The sequence below is a fragment of the Rhipicephalus microplus genome, chromosome X (genome assembly GCF_043290135.1).
Source record: "Rhipicephalus microplus isolate Deutch F79 chromosome X, USDA_Rmic, whole genome shotgun sequence".
NCBI classification, from domain to species: Eukaryota; Metazoa; Arthropoda; class Arachnida; order Ixodida; family Ixodidae; genus Rhipicephalus; species Rhipicephalus microplus.
The window spans coordinates 69,042,503-69,060,948 of record NC_134710.1 but is presented as its reverse complement, the minus strand read 5'-3'; the positions used below and the strand labels follow the sequence as shown (position 1 = coordinate 69,060,948).

Sequence of the window (18,446 nt, the reverse complement as noted above, 5' to 3'; positions counted from 1 at the left end):
TAGGACTCCTCTTCAAGTAGACCCTCATGTTCATAAAACTTCAATAGTGGTTGCAGTGCCGGCTATCCAATTTTTAAACATTACATATTTATTCCTTTGATACAGCTGTCACATCAGGCTAACGTCGACTGTAGTGAAGTGCCATTCACAGAAGTTGATTTATGTAGCAGTGTCCAGGGCTACCATTCTCGTGAGCACTAGTGCTACATATCGGCTTACCGCTTCTGATGTTGCTAATACTCATGTTGCTCTTGGCATTTTTACGCAACTGTAAACAACTGATCATGCAAAACGTATGTGACTGCTCAGCGTATGTGTGTGCATACAACATTTGTACATATATTTAGCTTCATTTCATAATGTTTCGCTCAATAAAAAAATCCACCATCCACCCACATGCTTTGCATCGGTTCCCAAGATACGTAGGACCCAACGAACTTTTCACTAGGTATATCTATGTTTTCAAAGCACTAGGATACCTTAAATTTGCTACAAATATAAAAATTGCATCAGAAATGCCCGCCAGAACTAAGTTGATAACATGTACAAATGTTCACAACAATAACTCTGGTGCTGGGACTTCTGTTGTGTTATGTAGGTAATGTACTTCAGTTCTACAGTTTCATTTTTTGCAGTCTGAAAAGCTGAGTGCACCGTGAAGGTGATCCACTTTTCCCACTTTTTCTGTTCAGTCATCAGTTGAAGCAAATAATATGCCAATGACTGCTTCAAGTTTGTTTATTCTTTTTCTTCTTGCTTAGTATAATCACAGCAGAGTGAATAGCGAAATGGTGGGTGCAAAGCGAATTCAAATTATTGAATTTAATGTGCCAATCAAATATTTTTAATATTGCTAGAATATTTTTCAAATACTCTCATGTGAAATTGCACAACAATGTTACAGAGGATCCCTAACCATATTCTTATGTGGTGGGAACATGAGAGTCCTTTTTCTAGGTTAGCGTTTCGGAGGGGTGCTGCAAGTGGTGTCCAGAACATGTAACTCATCCTCTTGTATTTTGTCACCGTGGAAAATCGCAACGTCGACCAGTCTTCTGCTGATATTGACACGAAGCCTACAACGCAGCTATGCGTTGCAGTGTCTGCAGAGGCAGTCGTGCAGGCCGCTGCAACACTGCCTCAAGAAAAGTTGAAGGTCAAATGATACGGCAAGCAAAGGCGCACTCCCTTCGAGTTGCGAGTTCCTTTACTCCTGCCCCTCTAACAGAACACGTTAGCATAAAAAAATGGCATCACTGTTCTTTTGAACATAAAAAGATATTCATAAAAAATCCTGGGATGTGCTGTGGCAGAGGTTGTCTTGGTCGGCCACAAACACCCAAGCTTGATCAAAATTCCAAGTGGGGCATGAGGACTCATAAGCTTCTTCTCTTCTCTAACCACGCCCCTCTTACTAGTGTATTTGTACAAAAAAATAAAACAGTATAATCACACGGCATCATGAAATGTATGTGAAAATATTAGTGAAGCAAGCAGATTCTATACACATTTTCAAGTCCTACGTAGCTTCTAACTGATGAAATTTAAGTACATTGTAATTTGTGGGTGCTATAGACTAAGCATACGAAGTCTCAGAAAATTTCATCAAGCCAATGTCGCAAAAATACGGAAAATAGATTGTGAAATTTTGTAAGTCATGCGTGAAGATTATGGCGCAAAATTTAAAAATGAAACATCAACCTTGACTTCCTCCACTTTATGACTATGAAACTTATGACATTAGAGTTTTCAGAGTGAAGTTTATCAATCTAAAACAACTCATAGTTTCTCTTTAGTGTCTTTTTAAATGGTCATATTACCCTGACATCGATACACAATTTTTCATATTCATTTTTTTCATTATACTGGCTAGTATACTTCCAAGAACAGTAAATTTCAAAACGTAACATATTTTACAGGTTATCACTTGCATTCTAATAAGGATCAAATCTTACAACTAGTCAAAAGTTATTTTTACTTCCCCTGAACAAAAAAGAAAAAAATTGTACACGCCTCATTACAATTGTGCAAATTATACCCCTGTCACACAGCGAATCTAATGTCATTTCCAATGAATGACATTCGTTTGTAATGTGATTTGTTTGCTGTCACACAAGAAAACTAATGTTATTTGATGAAAATGGCATTTTCTGTCGAAAATGGGTTCCCGGAACGCATTCACATTCGATTTCGGACCGAATGAGTAATCTCGACGGCAGGTACTTTTAGGGAGATGGCTGCGAACTTATGTATACGTAACTTTTATAATTTGTAAATGTCTTATTCCTTACTGGATCAACTTATTTCTGGTTTGATGACATAACAGCATGTGCGGAAGTTTTTAAAAAAAGTCACAGCACATCCAAGGAGTGAATTATGATGAGTGGGGCGAAGCTTCGGAGGGTTTTATCAGTAAACCGTGAATCACCCATCCATTGGCGTGTCCATCCGTCCATCTAGTGAACACTCCAAGTACCGCCATCCAGCGGACACTCCAAGGACTAAACAAGAGGTGGCTACCTACTACTACTACTACTACTACTACTGCTACTACTACTACTGCTACTACTACTACTACTACTACTACTACTACTACTACTACTACTACTACTACTACTACTACTACTACTACTACTACATACATTGAGGACCCACGACTTTAGGAACTTTGCCCCTAAAAGCTACTCTCAACTACAGCGGCTGGATTCCGGTCATGCTTTATTAGTGCTCTGTTGTCATTGCTGCCTGTATCGTGGATGCTGATCGTCCCATTGCACATGTTAGGGTGAACAAGGTGGTGGCTACACAAAATCACTGCCGCCCTCTTCATTTTGCAGCCGGGAAGTCAGTTGTGCGCCCCGCTTTGGTTCACTGTACTCACGCCCAGTCATATTATTGTCGGCCATGTTTGTTTTCGAGTGTGTTGTGCAGCTGCGGAAACTTGTGCGAAACTGCCGCATTTATATTGTAGGAGCATCTTTTTACCCATAAAAATTATTTTTGTAGATACACGCATCTTACGTGCAAATATTAATCTGTTTCTATTTCTCCCAAAGCCACGTCTCAGGAGGGCTAAAGTCATGGTCATCATTTTAAAATGACATTTGTTTTCGTCATGTGACAGCACGCAGGTAAAATAACATTAGGTCCGCTCAATGTCATTTGTTGTAAATGACGTTAGATTTGCTGTGTGACAGGGGTATTAGTTGGATCGTGTGACACAAACTATTCAAATTCGATTCGAAGTTATTCAAACCAAATCATAGTATTTTTTCTTGGTACCCCATGTCACTTTTCAAATTGCATCAAAATCAAGTTAGAAATTTTTTATAGTATAAACTGAGTACCTTGAGTGGAACAAAGCCTCTGATTCCTCCAGGGAGTTCCAGCAGCATACCATGCCTCACGAAGGCTAGTAGGACACCAAACACTAGAGTACCCGGCTGAAAAGAAATTGGAGTTTAGCATACACTGTAGTCAGCTATGCCCACAAGAATACTCACTGCCATATCTTCAAAATGGGAGACAAGCAACCCCCTCTGAGCTGCATTCACAAGCGATGTTCTTCGTGACACCACCTATACAATCGGTTAAGGAGTTAATCAGCACAGCACAGGGCGTATCAATGAAGTCTTAGAACAAAAGCTAGCTGGTTGTGACGTTAGAATTTTCAGGTACGTGGATGACTACCTGGTGATAAGAGCCAAGGAAGAGTATCCAAATCAGTGGGCTATATACTCGAGCTGTTCGGAGAAGAAGGCACTCTTCTGAGGTTCCTAAACAGAGCAAGCTGCGTTTTCTGCACTTGTGATTGTTCGTTACTTCTGGTCATATTTGCTGGAAATTTAGGCCACACAAAGACATTCTAAGTTATTTTTTAGGAAATTTGAGTGTAGTAAAAGATAACATAGCAGGTTAGTGTCTAAGATCGGCTGTGAACAAGACATGATGAAAGAAAGCCGATTTGATTGATATGTGGGGTTTAACGCCCCAAAACCACCATATGATTATGAGAGACGCCGTAGTGGAGGGCTCCTCCAATTCAGACCACCTGGGGTTCTTTAACGTGCACCCAAATCTGAGCACACGGGCTTGCAGCACTTCCGTCCCCATCGAAAATGCAGCTGCCGCAGCCGGGATTCGATCCCATGACCTGCGGATCAGCAGCCGAATACTTTAGCCACTGGACCACTGCGGCAGGGCAAGTAGACACAACTCCCTGATTTTCCCTGATTACGTGGTAACTAGGGCATGCAAAAATTGATATGGGCAATCAAGTCAGTAACAGGCCAGGCAGGTCAAGAAGTACCCGTAGAAAAAGCAAGAAATTCAGCGATCATGCCATATATTCACGCGATATCGCATTGGCTGAAATATGTAGCTGGAAGATACAGCGTGGATGTGGTTCTTTCAGTGCCCAACAAATCAGAAGGAATTTGCCACCGTATAAACGAGAGAAAAAAGCAGAAATAAAAAAAAAAGACTAGTGTAGGCTGTGGTGTTAAACACCGATCTCAAGCAGTTGAGTGTGCCTCGGGTGTCATTTGTCGAGTCCCTCTGTCATGCGGCACCGCATACATAGCCAGATGGGAAGGTGTATTTCTGTTAGGATAAGAAAACATCATACGGGTGTACATAGCGATGGCCTATCGCATGTGGCTGCGCATTGTCGGCAGTGTGGACGTACACCGCAGTTCATTTAAACCAGCATAGTGTCACGACATCCAAATCAGACAACTCGAGATATTATCGAGGCTTGGCACGTACAAAAAGAAATAGAATCATGCATCAGCTTTCCATCCGTAGCCTTGCAAAATAAAGAAATCCTACTCTTGAATGGGTAGATATACTGTAGTTTTTTGTGTATTTTCTTAGGATCCACACACCAGATGACATACGTTTATGTACGGTTTTGTTGTCTGTGTGAAGCCACGCATGGGTATATATTGATGTTCGGAACATGCGAATAAATGTTCAGTTGAGAGTCAGACCTTGTGTTTCGCGTTTCCTTTACTTCGTGTGCATTTGTCTTTAGTTGTGGTGCCATTTCAGTAGTATGAGCACAGCCTAAAAACTATTGCTCATTCAAGAATATTATGAAGTCTTGGTTTGGATTACCTTTTATTAGGCCCGAGGAACCGGCAGCCGACAGCTACGATGAATGAGCCAAGATGATGATGCTACGCGACAACGATGAGGATGCATGAGCCACACATGATAATGATGATAATGCACCGGTGAAGAGGATGCGTATACTAAATGCCCACATCAATTCCCCCCACGTGAAAGCGGCCAGCCTGGCCGCGGCAAGTCAAGGGGACAAAGAACGTCGCATGAAGGGCTTCATACGGGAGACATGGACGACCTCTGTAGTTCGATAACGGTGATCTGCTGGGGCTACAAGTGGCGTCACGCGATAATTCACTGGTGAAGTCTCTTCAAGAACTGCGTACGGCCCGATAAACCGAGGCTGAAATTTGTCACACAAACCAGGTGTGCGAACAGGCGTCAAAAGGAGCACTTCGTCTCCAGGTTGGAAGGATACAGCATGATGCGATTCATCATAAACTAGCTTTCTGTCTTGCTGGCGGGCTTCAGTGTTTATACGAGCTCGTTGGCGGCACTGTGCGAGTCGTGAAACGTATTCCTCTGAAGAGGATGGAGATGAATTCGCTTGGCAGGTAAAGAAAGAGACGTCCAGGAAAGAAGTAGGGGAGCGTCCATAAACTAGGTAAAATGGCGAGTAGCCGGTTGTTCGCTGAATGGCCGTATTGTAGGGGAAAGTGACGAATGGTAGAACAGCGTCCCAGTTTTTGTGGTCTGGTTGAATATAGGCGGCGATCATGTCAGCAAGAGTGCGGTGGAATCGCTCAGTGAGGCCGTTAGTCTGGGGATGATAACTAGAGGCAGTCTTGTGAGTTGTGCCGGAGGCGTGAAGAAGTTCGTTCACTAGTTGTGAAAGAAAGGCCCTTCCACGGTCACTGAGCAACACACGTGGAGCACCATGACGCAGTATAATGGCTCGGAGAATGAAATCGGCAATCTCAGAAGCTGAACCAGTAGTAACGGATGCCGTTTCGGCGTAGCTCGTCAAATGGTCAATGGCTGTTACTATCCACCGGTTTCCAGCAGCACTTGACTGGGAGGGGGCCATAAAGATCGACGCCTACAACTTCGAATGGTGTGGCTGGGCACGGAAGAGGCTGTAGTGTACCGGCGGGAGCAGATGTTGGTAGTTTTCTACATTGGCAGGTAGTGCAGGACACGACGTACCGAGCTACACTAGTGGTAATGCCTGGCCAATAAAACCGACTTCGAAGGCGATCGTAGGTTTTATGGTAACCAAGGTGACCAGCAGTCGGATGGTCATGAAGTGCCCTGAGGACTTCGGACCGAAGCGATCGGGGTAGAACGGGAACCCAGCGCTGACCGTCAGGATGGTAAATTTTGCGGTACAGCACCGAGTTGTCCAGCTTAAATTGCGAGAGTTAGCGACGGAGCCTTGCATTAGGTGGACGGGAACTGCCAGTGAGGTAGCCTATAATACGTCGACAGTATGGGTCAGCCAATTGTCGAGAAGGAAAACCGTGCGGGTCGTCCGAAGCAGGTAGGTTTTATGGTAACCAAGGTGACCAGCAGTCGGATGGTCATGAAGTGCCCTGAGGACTTCGGACCGAAGCGATCGGGGTAGAACGGGAACCCAGCGCTGACCGTCAGGATGGTAAATTTTGCGGTACAGCACCGAGTTGTCCAGCTTAAATTGCGAGAGTTGGCGACGGAGCCTTGCATTAGGTGGACGGGAACTGCCAGTGAGGTAGCCTATAATACGTCGACAGTATGGGTCAGCCAATTGTCGAGAAGGAAAACCGTGCGGGTCGTCCGAAGGCAGCTGGTCCATAGAGGCGAGAGAGGAAACCGCCGTAGACTTGGACTCCGAGGGTGTGTTGTGCAAATTCATGGCGGAAACCCCGAGTGGAGTCGCTGGCAGTGGGCACCAAGAAAGAGCATCGGCGTCACTATGCTTCCTTCCACACTTGTACACGATCTCAAAATCATATTCTTGGAGGCGTAGAATCCAGCGTCCGAGGCGTCTCGACAAGTTCTTGAGTGTCGAAAGCCAACATAAAGCATGGTGGTCGGTCACAATGGTGAAATGGCGGCCATGCATATATGGACGAAATTTCTGTACTAACCAAACGATGGCGAGGCACTCCTGCTCGGTGATCGTGTAGTTCCTCTCGGCTGCGGAGAGGACGCGGCTGGCGTATGCAACGACTCGCTCTCGCGAAGAGTTGTCGCGTTGCAGGAGCACGGCTCCTAAACTGCGGCCGCTAGCGTCTGTGTGCAGGAAGGTCAGTGCATCATCGTGAAAATGAGCAAGTACAGGGTCGGTCGTGAGGGCACTCTTCAACCTGTCAAAAGCCGATTCACATTCCTGAGACCACTGAAAGGGCATACCGGAAGCAAGTAGCTTATGAAGTGGTGCGGCTATGGAGGCAAAGTTTTGTATGAATCGCCGAAAGCAAATCTTTTGGTTTGTCAGGGCGAGGGAAGCGAAGCACTGCAGCAGTTTTATCAGGGTCTGGACGAATTCCATCCTTGCTCACAACATGACCGAGTACCTTGATAGATCTGCTGGCGAAATGGCACTTTTTGGTGTTAATTTGAAGACCAGCGCCCGCAAGACAAGTCAGGACCTCGTCCAAGCGTTGCAGATGTTGAGGAAACGTCGATGAAAAGACAACAATGTCATCGAGGTAACATAGGCAAGTCTTCCATTTCAGGCCACGCAGCACGGTGTCAATCATGCGCTCAAAAGTTGCGGGCGCATTGCATAGACCGAACGGCATAACATTGAATTCGTATAGGCCATCCGTGGTTGCAAACGCAGTTTTTTCTTTATCATCTTCGTGCATGGGGATTTGCCAATAGCCGGAACGCAAGTCGAGGCTCGAAAAGTATTCAGCCCCCTGTAAGGAATTTAGGGCGTCGTCGATGCGTGGCATGGGGTATACGTCCTTCCTAGTGATCTTATTGAGTGCGAGGTAATCGACACAAAATCGTACGGAACCGTCTTTTTTACGTACCAGAACGATGGGCGACGACCAAGGACTGGTTGAGGGTCGGATTATCTCCCGTTGGAGCATATCGTCTATGTTTTCTTTAATGATTTTTCGTTCGGCTAGAGAGACGCGGTACGGACGGCGGTGCACAATGGATGTTCCGTCGGTCTGAATACGATGTGCTGTAGCAGTTGTCTGACCCAGGGTGGATGAATGAACGTCAAAGGAGTTGGCATGCTTTTCCAACAAATCAAGCAGCTGCTGCTTCTGTGAGTCATTCAAGTCTTTGTTGATGGCTGCTGTAAAGGCCGAGGAAGCAGCATGATCTGCAGGATGGCCTTTAGAGGAGACAGGGGTAAGAGGCACAACTCACACAGGCTGTAGATCGGCAACGCAGGCGACAGTAGTGCCCCGTGGCAGTAAAATTTTATCTTGTGTGGAGTTGGTAGCAGCGAGGACAGTTGATCCATTGTTGAAGCGAGCCACACCTGATGCCAGAGCTATGCCTTTATTAAGGCAACACGGTGACAGAGTGACCAAAATGTCACCAGAGTCAACGTCCTTGGACAAAACTGTAACTAATTGATGTTCGTTTGGTGGTAACTCGATGTCTACTGCAGCGATGAGTCGAAGTGGCCTGTAGGTTTCGTCGTTGAGCAAGTGGTCCGTGTCAGTAAGATGGACGACACGTTGTGCACAGCAAATAGCCGCAGATTCAGAGGAAAGAAAGTCCCAGCCTAAAATGATATGAAATTACTGTTTGTATAGAAAAGTAGATACTCTTTGGAAAGCTCATGCAAGACCTTTGTACGGTGAGACCATCATGAAAGTGCACAATCCTTTTTGATATCAAAGCTGTACATTCACAGATGAACATCTCGAAACAGTATTGAAATTATGTCTCATGTGATTGGAAGCATTCGTACTGAGAAAACAGCAAGGCATAGAATCTAAGAGGACTGACATGCCATGCAGGATAAATGAGTAAGGTGTGTGCATTAAAATACAAAGAAAGGCCTTATTTGCAATTCATGGTGAACTTGTATTCAGCTACACTGCAACACAAGCATATAAGATGCAGAAAGGACTACAAACATTGGTATAAATAGGAAGTGAAGTGTACTGCCTGTGCTTTACGTCCACAATAATTAACAATATTATATCCATAGGTGTGCGTAGGGTTGCTTATCAGGGAGGCAAGGGGCAAAAGATTTATCGCAGCTCCCCCCCCCCACCTTATCAATTCATAGGTAAAATTTGCCCTCCCCCTCCCCCTTACTTTTAGGTGGCTAGAGGGAGCGGCTATAATAAGGTGCTACTACCCCATTTACTCGCGTAATAAACCCACTTCCCATCTTGGTCCTTGAAAAAATTTTTAAAAAATTAATGTATATGTTCATTTTATTTTGGTGTAATAGCCATTGCCGTTGACGATTTAAATAATGTTGAATCAAAGTAACTATATCACAAAATAATGACGAGATAAAAATCAAAACAAAGTTGGGCAACCATCCTACACAGTTGTGAGCAGTGCGAGTGCGGATGACGTCAATCAATATGTAAGTCGTGCCTTTCATGGTAGAGCGCCATCTGTTAAATGCAGAATAAACCCTATTGCTTATCCTGCCACGCAAGCACAGCCGCACGAAAACAAAGCAAGAATTAAAGCCTCAGAGTTGACGGGCGCAACCGTGCCAACAGCATGTTGTGCACCAGCAACGTTTGTGCGCCGCCATCCGACTCTGCATTTTTTTGTAGGGTTTGTTGTAGTGAATTTAGTTGGACACCTGCTGTGCAGGGCGCATTCGGCCGGTACGCTACCTACACGGTTGCATGCGCTGGAGCATGGTAACCGAGGGGCTGGACGACAGTTCGGCGTCGATCCGTGCGCATTCGTTACGAGAGAAAACAGGAAGAGCTTTGGGGTACACAAAAGATTCGTTGCGCATTTCGCTGGCCAAAACAATCATGTGAAATTTTCGCTGTTATGACTCCAGTGACTTTTTTTTCTCCTACGTAATAAAACCTCCCCCCAAATTGGTGTCAACTTTTCTGGAAAAAAAAAATGTGGGTTCATTAGGCGAGTAAATACGGTATTACATGAAGTTCTGCAAGAATAATAAGTGCTGTAATAAGGAAGTTACAAGGTGTAGAATAACCCGCTAAGGCTGGTTTCAGTTTTTCACTCTGCCTTTCCACCACAATTGAACCAATTATACTAGCATCTTGTATTCTTAGTATTATAAACACCTTCTGCTTCAATATTGTTAATCTGTACTTATGAGTTGGTAGTATCTTTTGTAGTACTTGGTGTTAGACATATATAATACCCTTATGCAGCTATGAACAAATACAGACCACTAGACACACAAATAATTTGTACAGCTTTTTGGAAAAGGATACAAGGCTCTCCGAGGAGTTGAAAATAACAAGGTTAGTGAGATTGGTTCCTTCAGCAAGCAGCTGCTGAAGACGGTCACAGTGTGGCTCAAAATCCGACAGGTGCTGCTTGGGAAGAGATGCGATTTCTCCAGTGCGAAGTCGCACAGTGAAGCCATTTTTTGTATTAGCTTCGACACAACCCGAGACAAGCTGCAAAAAAAAAAAAAGGCCATGACTTGTGTTACAATGATGAGGTAGAAATTAAGACGTGTAGTCAATCAAGGCGACTTGTACAATAAGGTGCATTAATAATAATAATAATAATAATAATAATAATAATAATAATAATAATAATAATAATAATAATAAGCTCTCCACTGCAAAACTTCAGTGCAAGGCAAATGTATGTGTGGTATGTGTATTGTCACAGAAGGTATTCTCTTCTTGGAATTTTTGAAGAATGAGGCCAGTCCATTTCAGTCCAGCTCAATGAACTAAATGTAGGGCTTATATACACTCTGAGCACTATATTTTAGCTTAGACGCATCATCAGCTAATGCCAGAACTCCCACAGTCTACTGATTATGTTCATAGGACTCCGTCAATACTCAGGGCAAATCAACGAGCTAAAACCATGACTCTAAGTGTCAAGGCAACCTTTTTGTCAAGTTTGTCAGCCAAGCGCATTTTCCTACAACACACGCACACTGGTTCAAGCAAAGATCTGTCAAAAATCACTATATTGCCAAAAGGGGCTTTTTCCAACTGATTCTGAAAGTTCAGTAGCTACGAGTAGGAAGTGCTGGGTGCACAAGAAACAAATTCAACATGCCAAAATCGACAACTCAAAGCATCAATCACCGGTGATCGATTCAAACAGGCATGGTAACGAACGAGTTAAGCCATCTGAGCATCAATTCAACTAGATGCCCACATCTGGCAAATGTTAATTCAGAGGCACATACAGAACCTGACACAACACAAGGTGTTACATTATTTAAGCTCAGACGATGTAAACTTCAGTGCTGATATATTTTCATGTGCTGATATCAAATACGAACTGTTTTCATGTAGATTATGCCATTATTTCTAAAATGAAAAATTTCATCACAATTAGTAACGCTGGTTACACAGATCTGCTGAATTACATGTTACTGGTTTCTGTACACTTGCCAGGGAGTGAGAAAGGTATACTATGGCCCCAGTTTTTTCAGAACAAAACTTAACAAGTGTCCATGTTATCGTATCGTTTGAATGACTGAGAAAAAGCATTTTTCTTACTTCACCCTTTCTAAAAATTTAAACTACCCAAGGTAACATTTGGCAACCACTGCACTAACTTAACAAGTGTCCATGTTATCGTATCGTTTGAATGACTGAGAAAAAGCATTTTTCTTACTTCACCCTTTCTAAAAATTTAAACTACCCAAGGTAACATTTGGCAACCACTGCACTTGAAGAACACTGCTTTTCAGCAATACAAGCATAATAAAAATTAAGTACTCCAAAGCTAACAAAAGCTTCTCAGAATATTGTGCATGTGTCCACGCAGGTGCACGCACTGGGATGGAAGGTATAATTACAGACGAATTGTCTTGTTCCTGAAAATTTTCATAGATTTTCATTAGAATTCGCGGAGCCTCCCAGGATACCTGGCTGCTCGCATAGTTACACATCACTGCTTGAGAGTTGGTGATTACTATACAGCCTCCTCAGTGGTGGCCACTGTGAGAATGATGGCCACATCGTCGGTTATCTCAGCGAGTCAGGTTTGCACTTTAAAGGGTCAGTAAACAACCCCCCGATCCAAAAATTTTAATGAAGATAAATATGTGCACTTTTGCTATGTGAACATGCTGCCGCAAGAATTTTGCAAAGACGTGCTATCGGGCGCGCGGCCCACCACTGGAAGTGCGCGAGCACTGCAATCACTGTGATGTGCAGAGTTGGATCATGTGATCTCACCTTGCTCTGGCGGAGGAAAACTGGCGGTTGGATGCGTTGTTTTTAACGGGAACTTCAAGGTGTTTTTACTTTTGAACAGCGTTGTATTGCTCAGACTTCATCTGTGCAGACTTCTGCAGACTACGCAAGGCGGAAAGTTCCAGTAAACGTTACTGGCAGCGTGCAACAGTGCGCTATGTCAAGTGATGCCACTGTCGCCGCCACTGGCAGTGCCAGCTGCCACTTCTTTCTTTCTTGGTATTGTAGTTGTTATTTCGAGCCCATAGGGTTAAAATGAGCACAGACCATGAATGTTCACATAAAAGCAGAATGTTTCAGTTTCTGCACGGAAGTCTTGTTCCCAATAAAAAATGAATGCGCAAACATCCGGATTATGTATATTTTGAAATGGGAGTCTGATTTGTCAGAAAGTCAAGATATAGCCCAGAAGTCCAGTTCTTTTCCCTTTGTTTTCGTTATTTTTACCCTATTCTGGTCTATTTCGTGGCCAGTTGCTTCTGCGCGCTCGGCCAGCACCTTCAACATGAAAACTTCACACATGTAAACTTCAATGCACATGTAAACTTCAACGTTCATATAAGTTACCTTGCAAGCTGTACTCGCTGTTGCAATTTGCTCATTGCAATCAATCCCACAGGCTATCTCAGTTGGGAAATTTTGTGCCTGTGCTAGCGTCAAAGCACAAAAATGATCACAACATGGTACTACTTACTTTTCCCACTTCTATGGCACCAGACTTCATGGACATTGCGATTTCCTGAAAAAAAAAATCAAATCATAATCAGATGTGCCAGTTACAAGAGCTTTTGACATTACACTTTTACCTGAGCAGATTGCTTTTCCTCCTCTTGTTCCCCTTTTGGAGCCAGCTGAAAAATTATTTTATAATATACAAATGTATTCCAGTAAACATGGAAAATTGGACAAGTTAGTACCAACGCACCTTTAGCGACAATGTCAAACGTTCTTCTGAGGGTTGGCAGTCAACTACACGGCAGGTCACAACCTTGCCTTCAGTGTAATTTGAATTTGTGCCATGGCCAGAATGAGGCATTTCCCGAGAAGGCACCCAGCCCTGTTGAATAAAGTGGTCATAAAAACATTACTAAAGCATGATACAGTTAAATCTTGGTAGAACGAACCCCACATTGACGAACTTTTCAGATTAAGGAACTTTTGAAAAATCCCGCACGAACTGCTAATAGTTCCAATGTAAAATTATTTCACTACTATATACTTCAAAATAACGAGTATTAATTTGATTGATATGTGGGGTTTAACGTCCTAAAACCACTATATGATTATGAGAGACGCCGTAGTCGAGGGCTCCGGAAATTTCGACCACCTGGGGTTCTTTAACGTGCACCCAAATCTGAGCACACGGGCCTACAACATTTCCGCCTCCATCAGAAATGCAGCCGGGATTCGAACCCGCGCCCTGCGGGTCAGCAGCCGAGTACCTTAGCCACTAGACCACCGCGGCGGGGCACGAGTATTAATTTAGTTCTGCATTATATTAACAACGCCTCAGTACTACGAACTCATGTTCTGAAATCCGTCGCGACCACCGGAGCAGTGCGCAAGCAGACGACAAAGCGAACGAATGCCTTGCTTGTCGGAAGACGCTCGACGGTGCGGAGGAAAACAAAAAACAAAAGGGCGACTTTCTTTTCTTGCTTTTTGTTAAAACGCCGACGCTGCAGGTTTACAAGTGGGCGCAGAGGCGAGGGCAAACAGGGTATGGTACACGGGAGGGCTAGGTCAGGGAGGAAGAGTGGGAGTTACGGAGCAGGAAGCATGGGTGCTGAAAACCTGAGACAGCGAGAGAGCAGAAGACAAAACGCTAGGATTTTTCTTTTTTAGCAAAGAGGTGATGACAGCCATGACACTTCGGATTTTTCTTTGGAGGCCTTGTTTTTTTAGTGGTGTTCATCTCTTTTTGGTGATTACTTATCGCATCCGCAAAGCAAGTCGGCGGTCGCGCTGCGGTGATACTACAAATGAGTTCATCTCTGCTTGCGACGATGAAACGGAAGCAGTTTTTGCTAATCGAGACAATAGACATTCTTTGGCAATTGGAAGGCAAAAAGCAGGCTGTTGTGACCAAAGAACTGAACCGCACCACAGGAATGTGGATGAGCTGGAGATCTTCACGCTGAAAAGTTTGTGCTGCTCGCGTAAAAAAAAAAAGACTTCCTTAAAGTAAACGTGCATTTTTTGATGTTCACTTGTGCATTTGCTTTTTCTCGTGGAAAAACTCATTCAAGAACCCACCAATGTAAAGGTAAGTCGTTTTGGTCAGTGAAAAATAAGTATTTATGGTTCATTTTTGGGCTTTCACTATAACGACCTTTCTAAATAACTAACAAATTGCCACGGCCCCCTGAAGCTCGTTATACCAAAATTTCACTGTATAACAAATTGGCGTAGAAAGTTCATGTTTTTGGATCTTAAATGTGTTTCTTGTACACACAGCACTTTTGGTGAATGTTCATGTAAAAGTTCTTGGATATCATCGAGGTTTATGAGTAGTCCTCTAATGGGCCATTGTAGAATTTGTGTCGCCATGTTGTGTGTAAAGTAGTGCTGTGTGTACTGGAATGACTTTTACTTCAAGTCACGGAGCCCTTGTCAGGCCCCGTGACGGGAGTCTTCACATTTCTGGTGCACTCCAATGAGCTGCGCCTATCCTTCGGCATCTGGGACGCCGTTGGACTAGCCGCTGTGTCCATCAACGTTACTAGATTCTTCTTTCAGTTTGCAAACTGCGCTGCCACAGGTGTCGGCCTTCTATGCACGACCACAAGGGGACGTGCTCGTCGTTTTTCGACCGGTCTGACTAGGGTCACGGCTGTTAGGCGCACGCACACCGACCACGCCGGTGAAGCAAAACAGCAAATGCTTCTTCGTAGCGTGCAAGTATAGTGCAAGTGTGTTTCGTGGCAATCGCTATCATTGTGTGTCTCGGCGAGATCGACGACACTCGCGCAGTTTGTGCTCCCACTGCTGCTTACTGCGATATCATGGTGTGTCTCACTTGCTGTCAGCTCTGTTGTGTTATCATGCCGGGTGTTAGCTGCATAGCTCTCATGCGACGTGCGACGGTTTGATGTTATAAAACATGCCCCGCTGCTTTGTCACTGGCTGCCGAAGCGGCTTCGACTCAACGTAATCTGTGACCGAAAAAAGGCACTCTTTCAAGCCACGCGTTGATGAGGTGGGTCTTCAACAGTGGCAACGAGCAATACCGAGATTGGATAAGGAACTATTAAGATCTTGCGCTGTGTGCGACCTCCACTTCCAGGAGGACGATATCTTGACTACGTGCACAATGTTCACAGTGACGTAGTTTTGATACAAAAGTGACTTCCAGTTTGTTGTAGTGTTCAATAAATTGTATCCAATAAGACTTTGCTGAACTCATTGTATTTTGCATTTTATAGCCTTATAAGGGACACGCATTTATTAAATTCGTGCGCTATATTTCCTAAAAAAAATTTTGGGATCATAAATTTGAGTAATCTGGAATGAACAAGTTGTTCTAGGCTTTACACTTCCAATATCTTCGGCGGCATCGGATGAATGTGGTGTGTGCCTCATCATATAACAATAACTAAGGTTATACGATTACGAGGCACGTCGTGTTGAAGAGCTTTGAAAAATTTGGCCACATGTGGTTTCTCTAACATGCACCTGAATTAAGTGCCTAGTCCTCCGGCATTTACCCTTAAGCCCACTGCAACGGTTTTTTAATATACACAGTTGAATTTTAAAGAACAAGAACGCAATACAGCTAAATTAACACAATGCCCGCAAGATTCAGGCATCGCACTCGCATCTCCACCATGTGGCACCGCATTCACTGCGCAACTGGTGCTTTAATTGCCCACTCATAATAACCTTAGTACACTATCATGAAAAATAACTCCCGCAACGCCAAATTAACTGTAAGAACTCCGTTTAACACTGTGCATAGGATCCATTACATCGCGGCGACCGGTCAAATGGCATCAGAAGCTCCACCTAGGGAGCGGGAAACGAAAGGGGCCATGTTTCGCCGCCTCGTCCCAGCAGAATTGGCAAACTGAAAAAGAATCTAGTAACGTTGGTGTCTATTGCCTCGGTAGAGGCGCTGGTTGTCTGTGTTTTGGGGCTTTCTGTTACAACAAAAGGCCCTGGGGCTACAGGTCACGAGGCCTGCATGCCCTTTGGTGGCGGAGCACCACTGGCTGCTGCTTTTGCTGAGGGGGCAGATGGCACTACTGCCCGTCCACTGTGTATGGTACGAACGGGCGGCGCTCACCGTTGTGGCACTGCCCCCGTGCATGCCACGTCCACAAATGAAGAACTCTGCACAAAAGTGAGACGTTTCCGTGCCTCCTTAAATGAAATGTTTGGGGTTACTTTCAGTGTTACAATTTCTTTTACTTTCTTCCATGATAAACATGTGCGAGAGTAGGCTGGGTGCGCACCCTTGCAGTTTGCACACTGGGGAGTTTCATCGCAGCTGTCATCAGAGAGGTCATGTGAACTGCACTTAGCACAAGTTTGGCGGCCACGGCAGCTCTGAAAACTGTGACCGAAATGCTGGCACATGAAGCACCGCTGGGGGTTGGGAATATACAGTCGGACATTCAACTTCAAATAACCCGCTTCTACATATTCTGGAAGCGTGCTGATACCAAATGTGAGGACTTGGTGTTTTGTGGGGATTTCCTTATTATCACGCCTCATTTTGATTTGCTGTACATTCATGACATGCTGTTCACTCCAGCCCGCAAGCAGTTCATTCTCTGACAAGTTGAGCAAGTCTTGGTCAGATACCACTCCTCGCGAGCTGTTAAGAAAACGGTGTGGGGTGACTGAAACAGGTGCGTTTCCGATCGAAGAAAGTTTAGACAGTTTTTCAAATTATGCTTTGTTGTTGACTTCGAGAAGAAGATCTCCGCTAGCCATTCTTGTCGCCTTGTCACCCCAGCCTAGTGTTTCAGTAAGACATTTAGATACTACAAAGGGCGAGATTGTTCTAGCATTCTTGTTGACTGTTTCGCAGTGAATAACATGGAATCATGGGAAAGTTTCTTGGGAGCTTCATGACAAAAATACTTTCAGTCAATTCGGTGCGCCCCCTCTTTGAGTGAGGACGATCGTTAAGTTGGAAAAAGGAGGTAGAAGCCATACAATAAGAGTTCTTTCTGCAGCCAAGCCAGCGGCCTATCAAGGAGCCCAACATGGGGACACGACAGTTCCTGCGTTTAAAGTAAGGCATGCCAACGCCAGCTGTGCACAGCTACTCTAACCATATATAATGTACCCAAAAGAGGACACACACACAAGGTTAATTGGCGCTAGAAAACATGGAAGTAAATAGAAGAAAAAAGAAGACAGGATAGATTTAAAGAGGAGAAAAGACGAAGATGTAGAGAGAGAGAGAGATAAGAAAAGGCGACTGCAGATTTCCCCTGGGTGGGTCAGCCCATGGGTGCCGTCTACGTGAAGCTGGGACCAAAGGGGTGTGTTGCCTCTGCCTTAAAGGTCCAATCACCCGGCATCGACTCAACCCCCAGGATCCCTTTTTCCCCGGTCACGGCTCAGCCAGACACGGCTAGGCGTGGGAGGAGGTCGAAATGCCCCTCGTTAGCTCGGTTTCGTGGTGTCGCTACGCACCGAACGCCTACTTGCGCAGACACCCCTGCGGGGGAGAAGAGGGCACTAAGAAGCCAAGAACCTGCAGCCAAGACAATACCATCTCCAAATCATTACAGTGTGTTTCATCTATAATCACGTAAGCAACTGATTTACCATATCCCCACAAAGGATTTCGCCTCATCAGTTGCAACATGTTACCCACAATGAAAGCTCTCCTGAAACAATAGATTGCCTCAAAAATTTCTCGAATCTATCAAGAACGAGTGGACTTACATAAATTTGTCACAAGCTTTAGGAAATTTCTCTCTTCTCTAATCCTAACGAGCACCTTGGAAGCTACACAGGAAGAGATGGCATGGAGCTAAAGTGATGTGCATCCTGACTTTG

At 44.5% G+C, this 18,446-nt stretch overlaps 1 protein-coding gene across 1 annotated transcript in view; it reads right to left on the bottom strand.

The window, feature by feature from the left end:
* The window catches only part of Rrp5 (Ribosomal RNA Processing 5), a 148,172-nt gene that overhangs the window by 80,925 nt on the left and 48,801 nt on the right, over positions 1–18,446 (bottom strand). Inside the window, exons 11-16 of the mRNA XM_037431461.2 lie at positions 13,354–13,485; positions 13,235–13,279; positions 13,123–13,167; positions 10,467–10,655; positions 3,504–3,578; positions 3,348–3,443 (exon numbers count right to left, since the gene is read on the bottom strand). Of these exons, the coding sequence (XP_037287358.1) occupies positions 3,348–3,443; positions 3,504–3,578; positions 10,467–10,655; positions 13,123–13,167; positions 13,235–13,279; positions 13,354–13,485 (582 nt within the window). The remainder of the gene's footprint in view (positions 1–3,347; positions 3,444–3,503; positions 3,579–10,466; positions 10,656–13,122; positions 13,168–13,234; positions 13,280–13,353; positions 13,486–18,446) is intronic.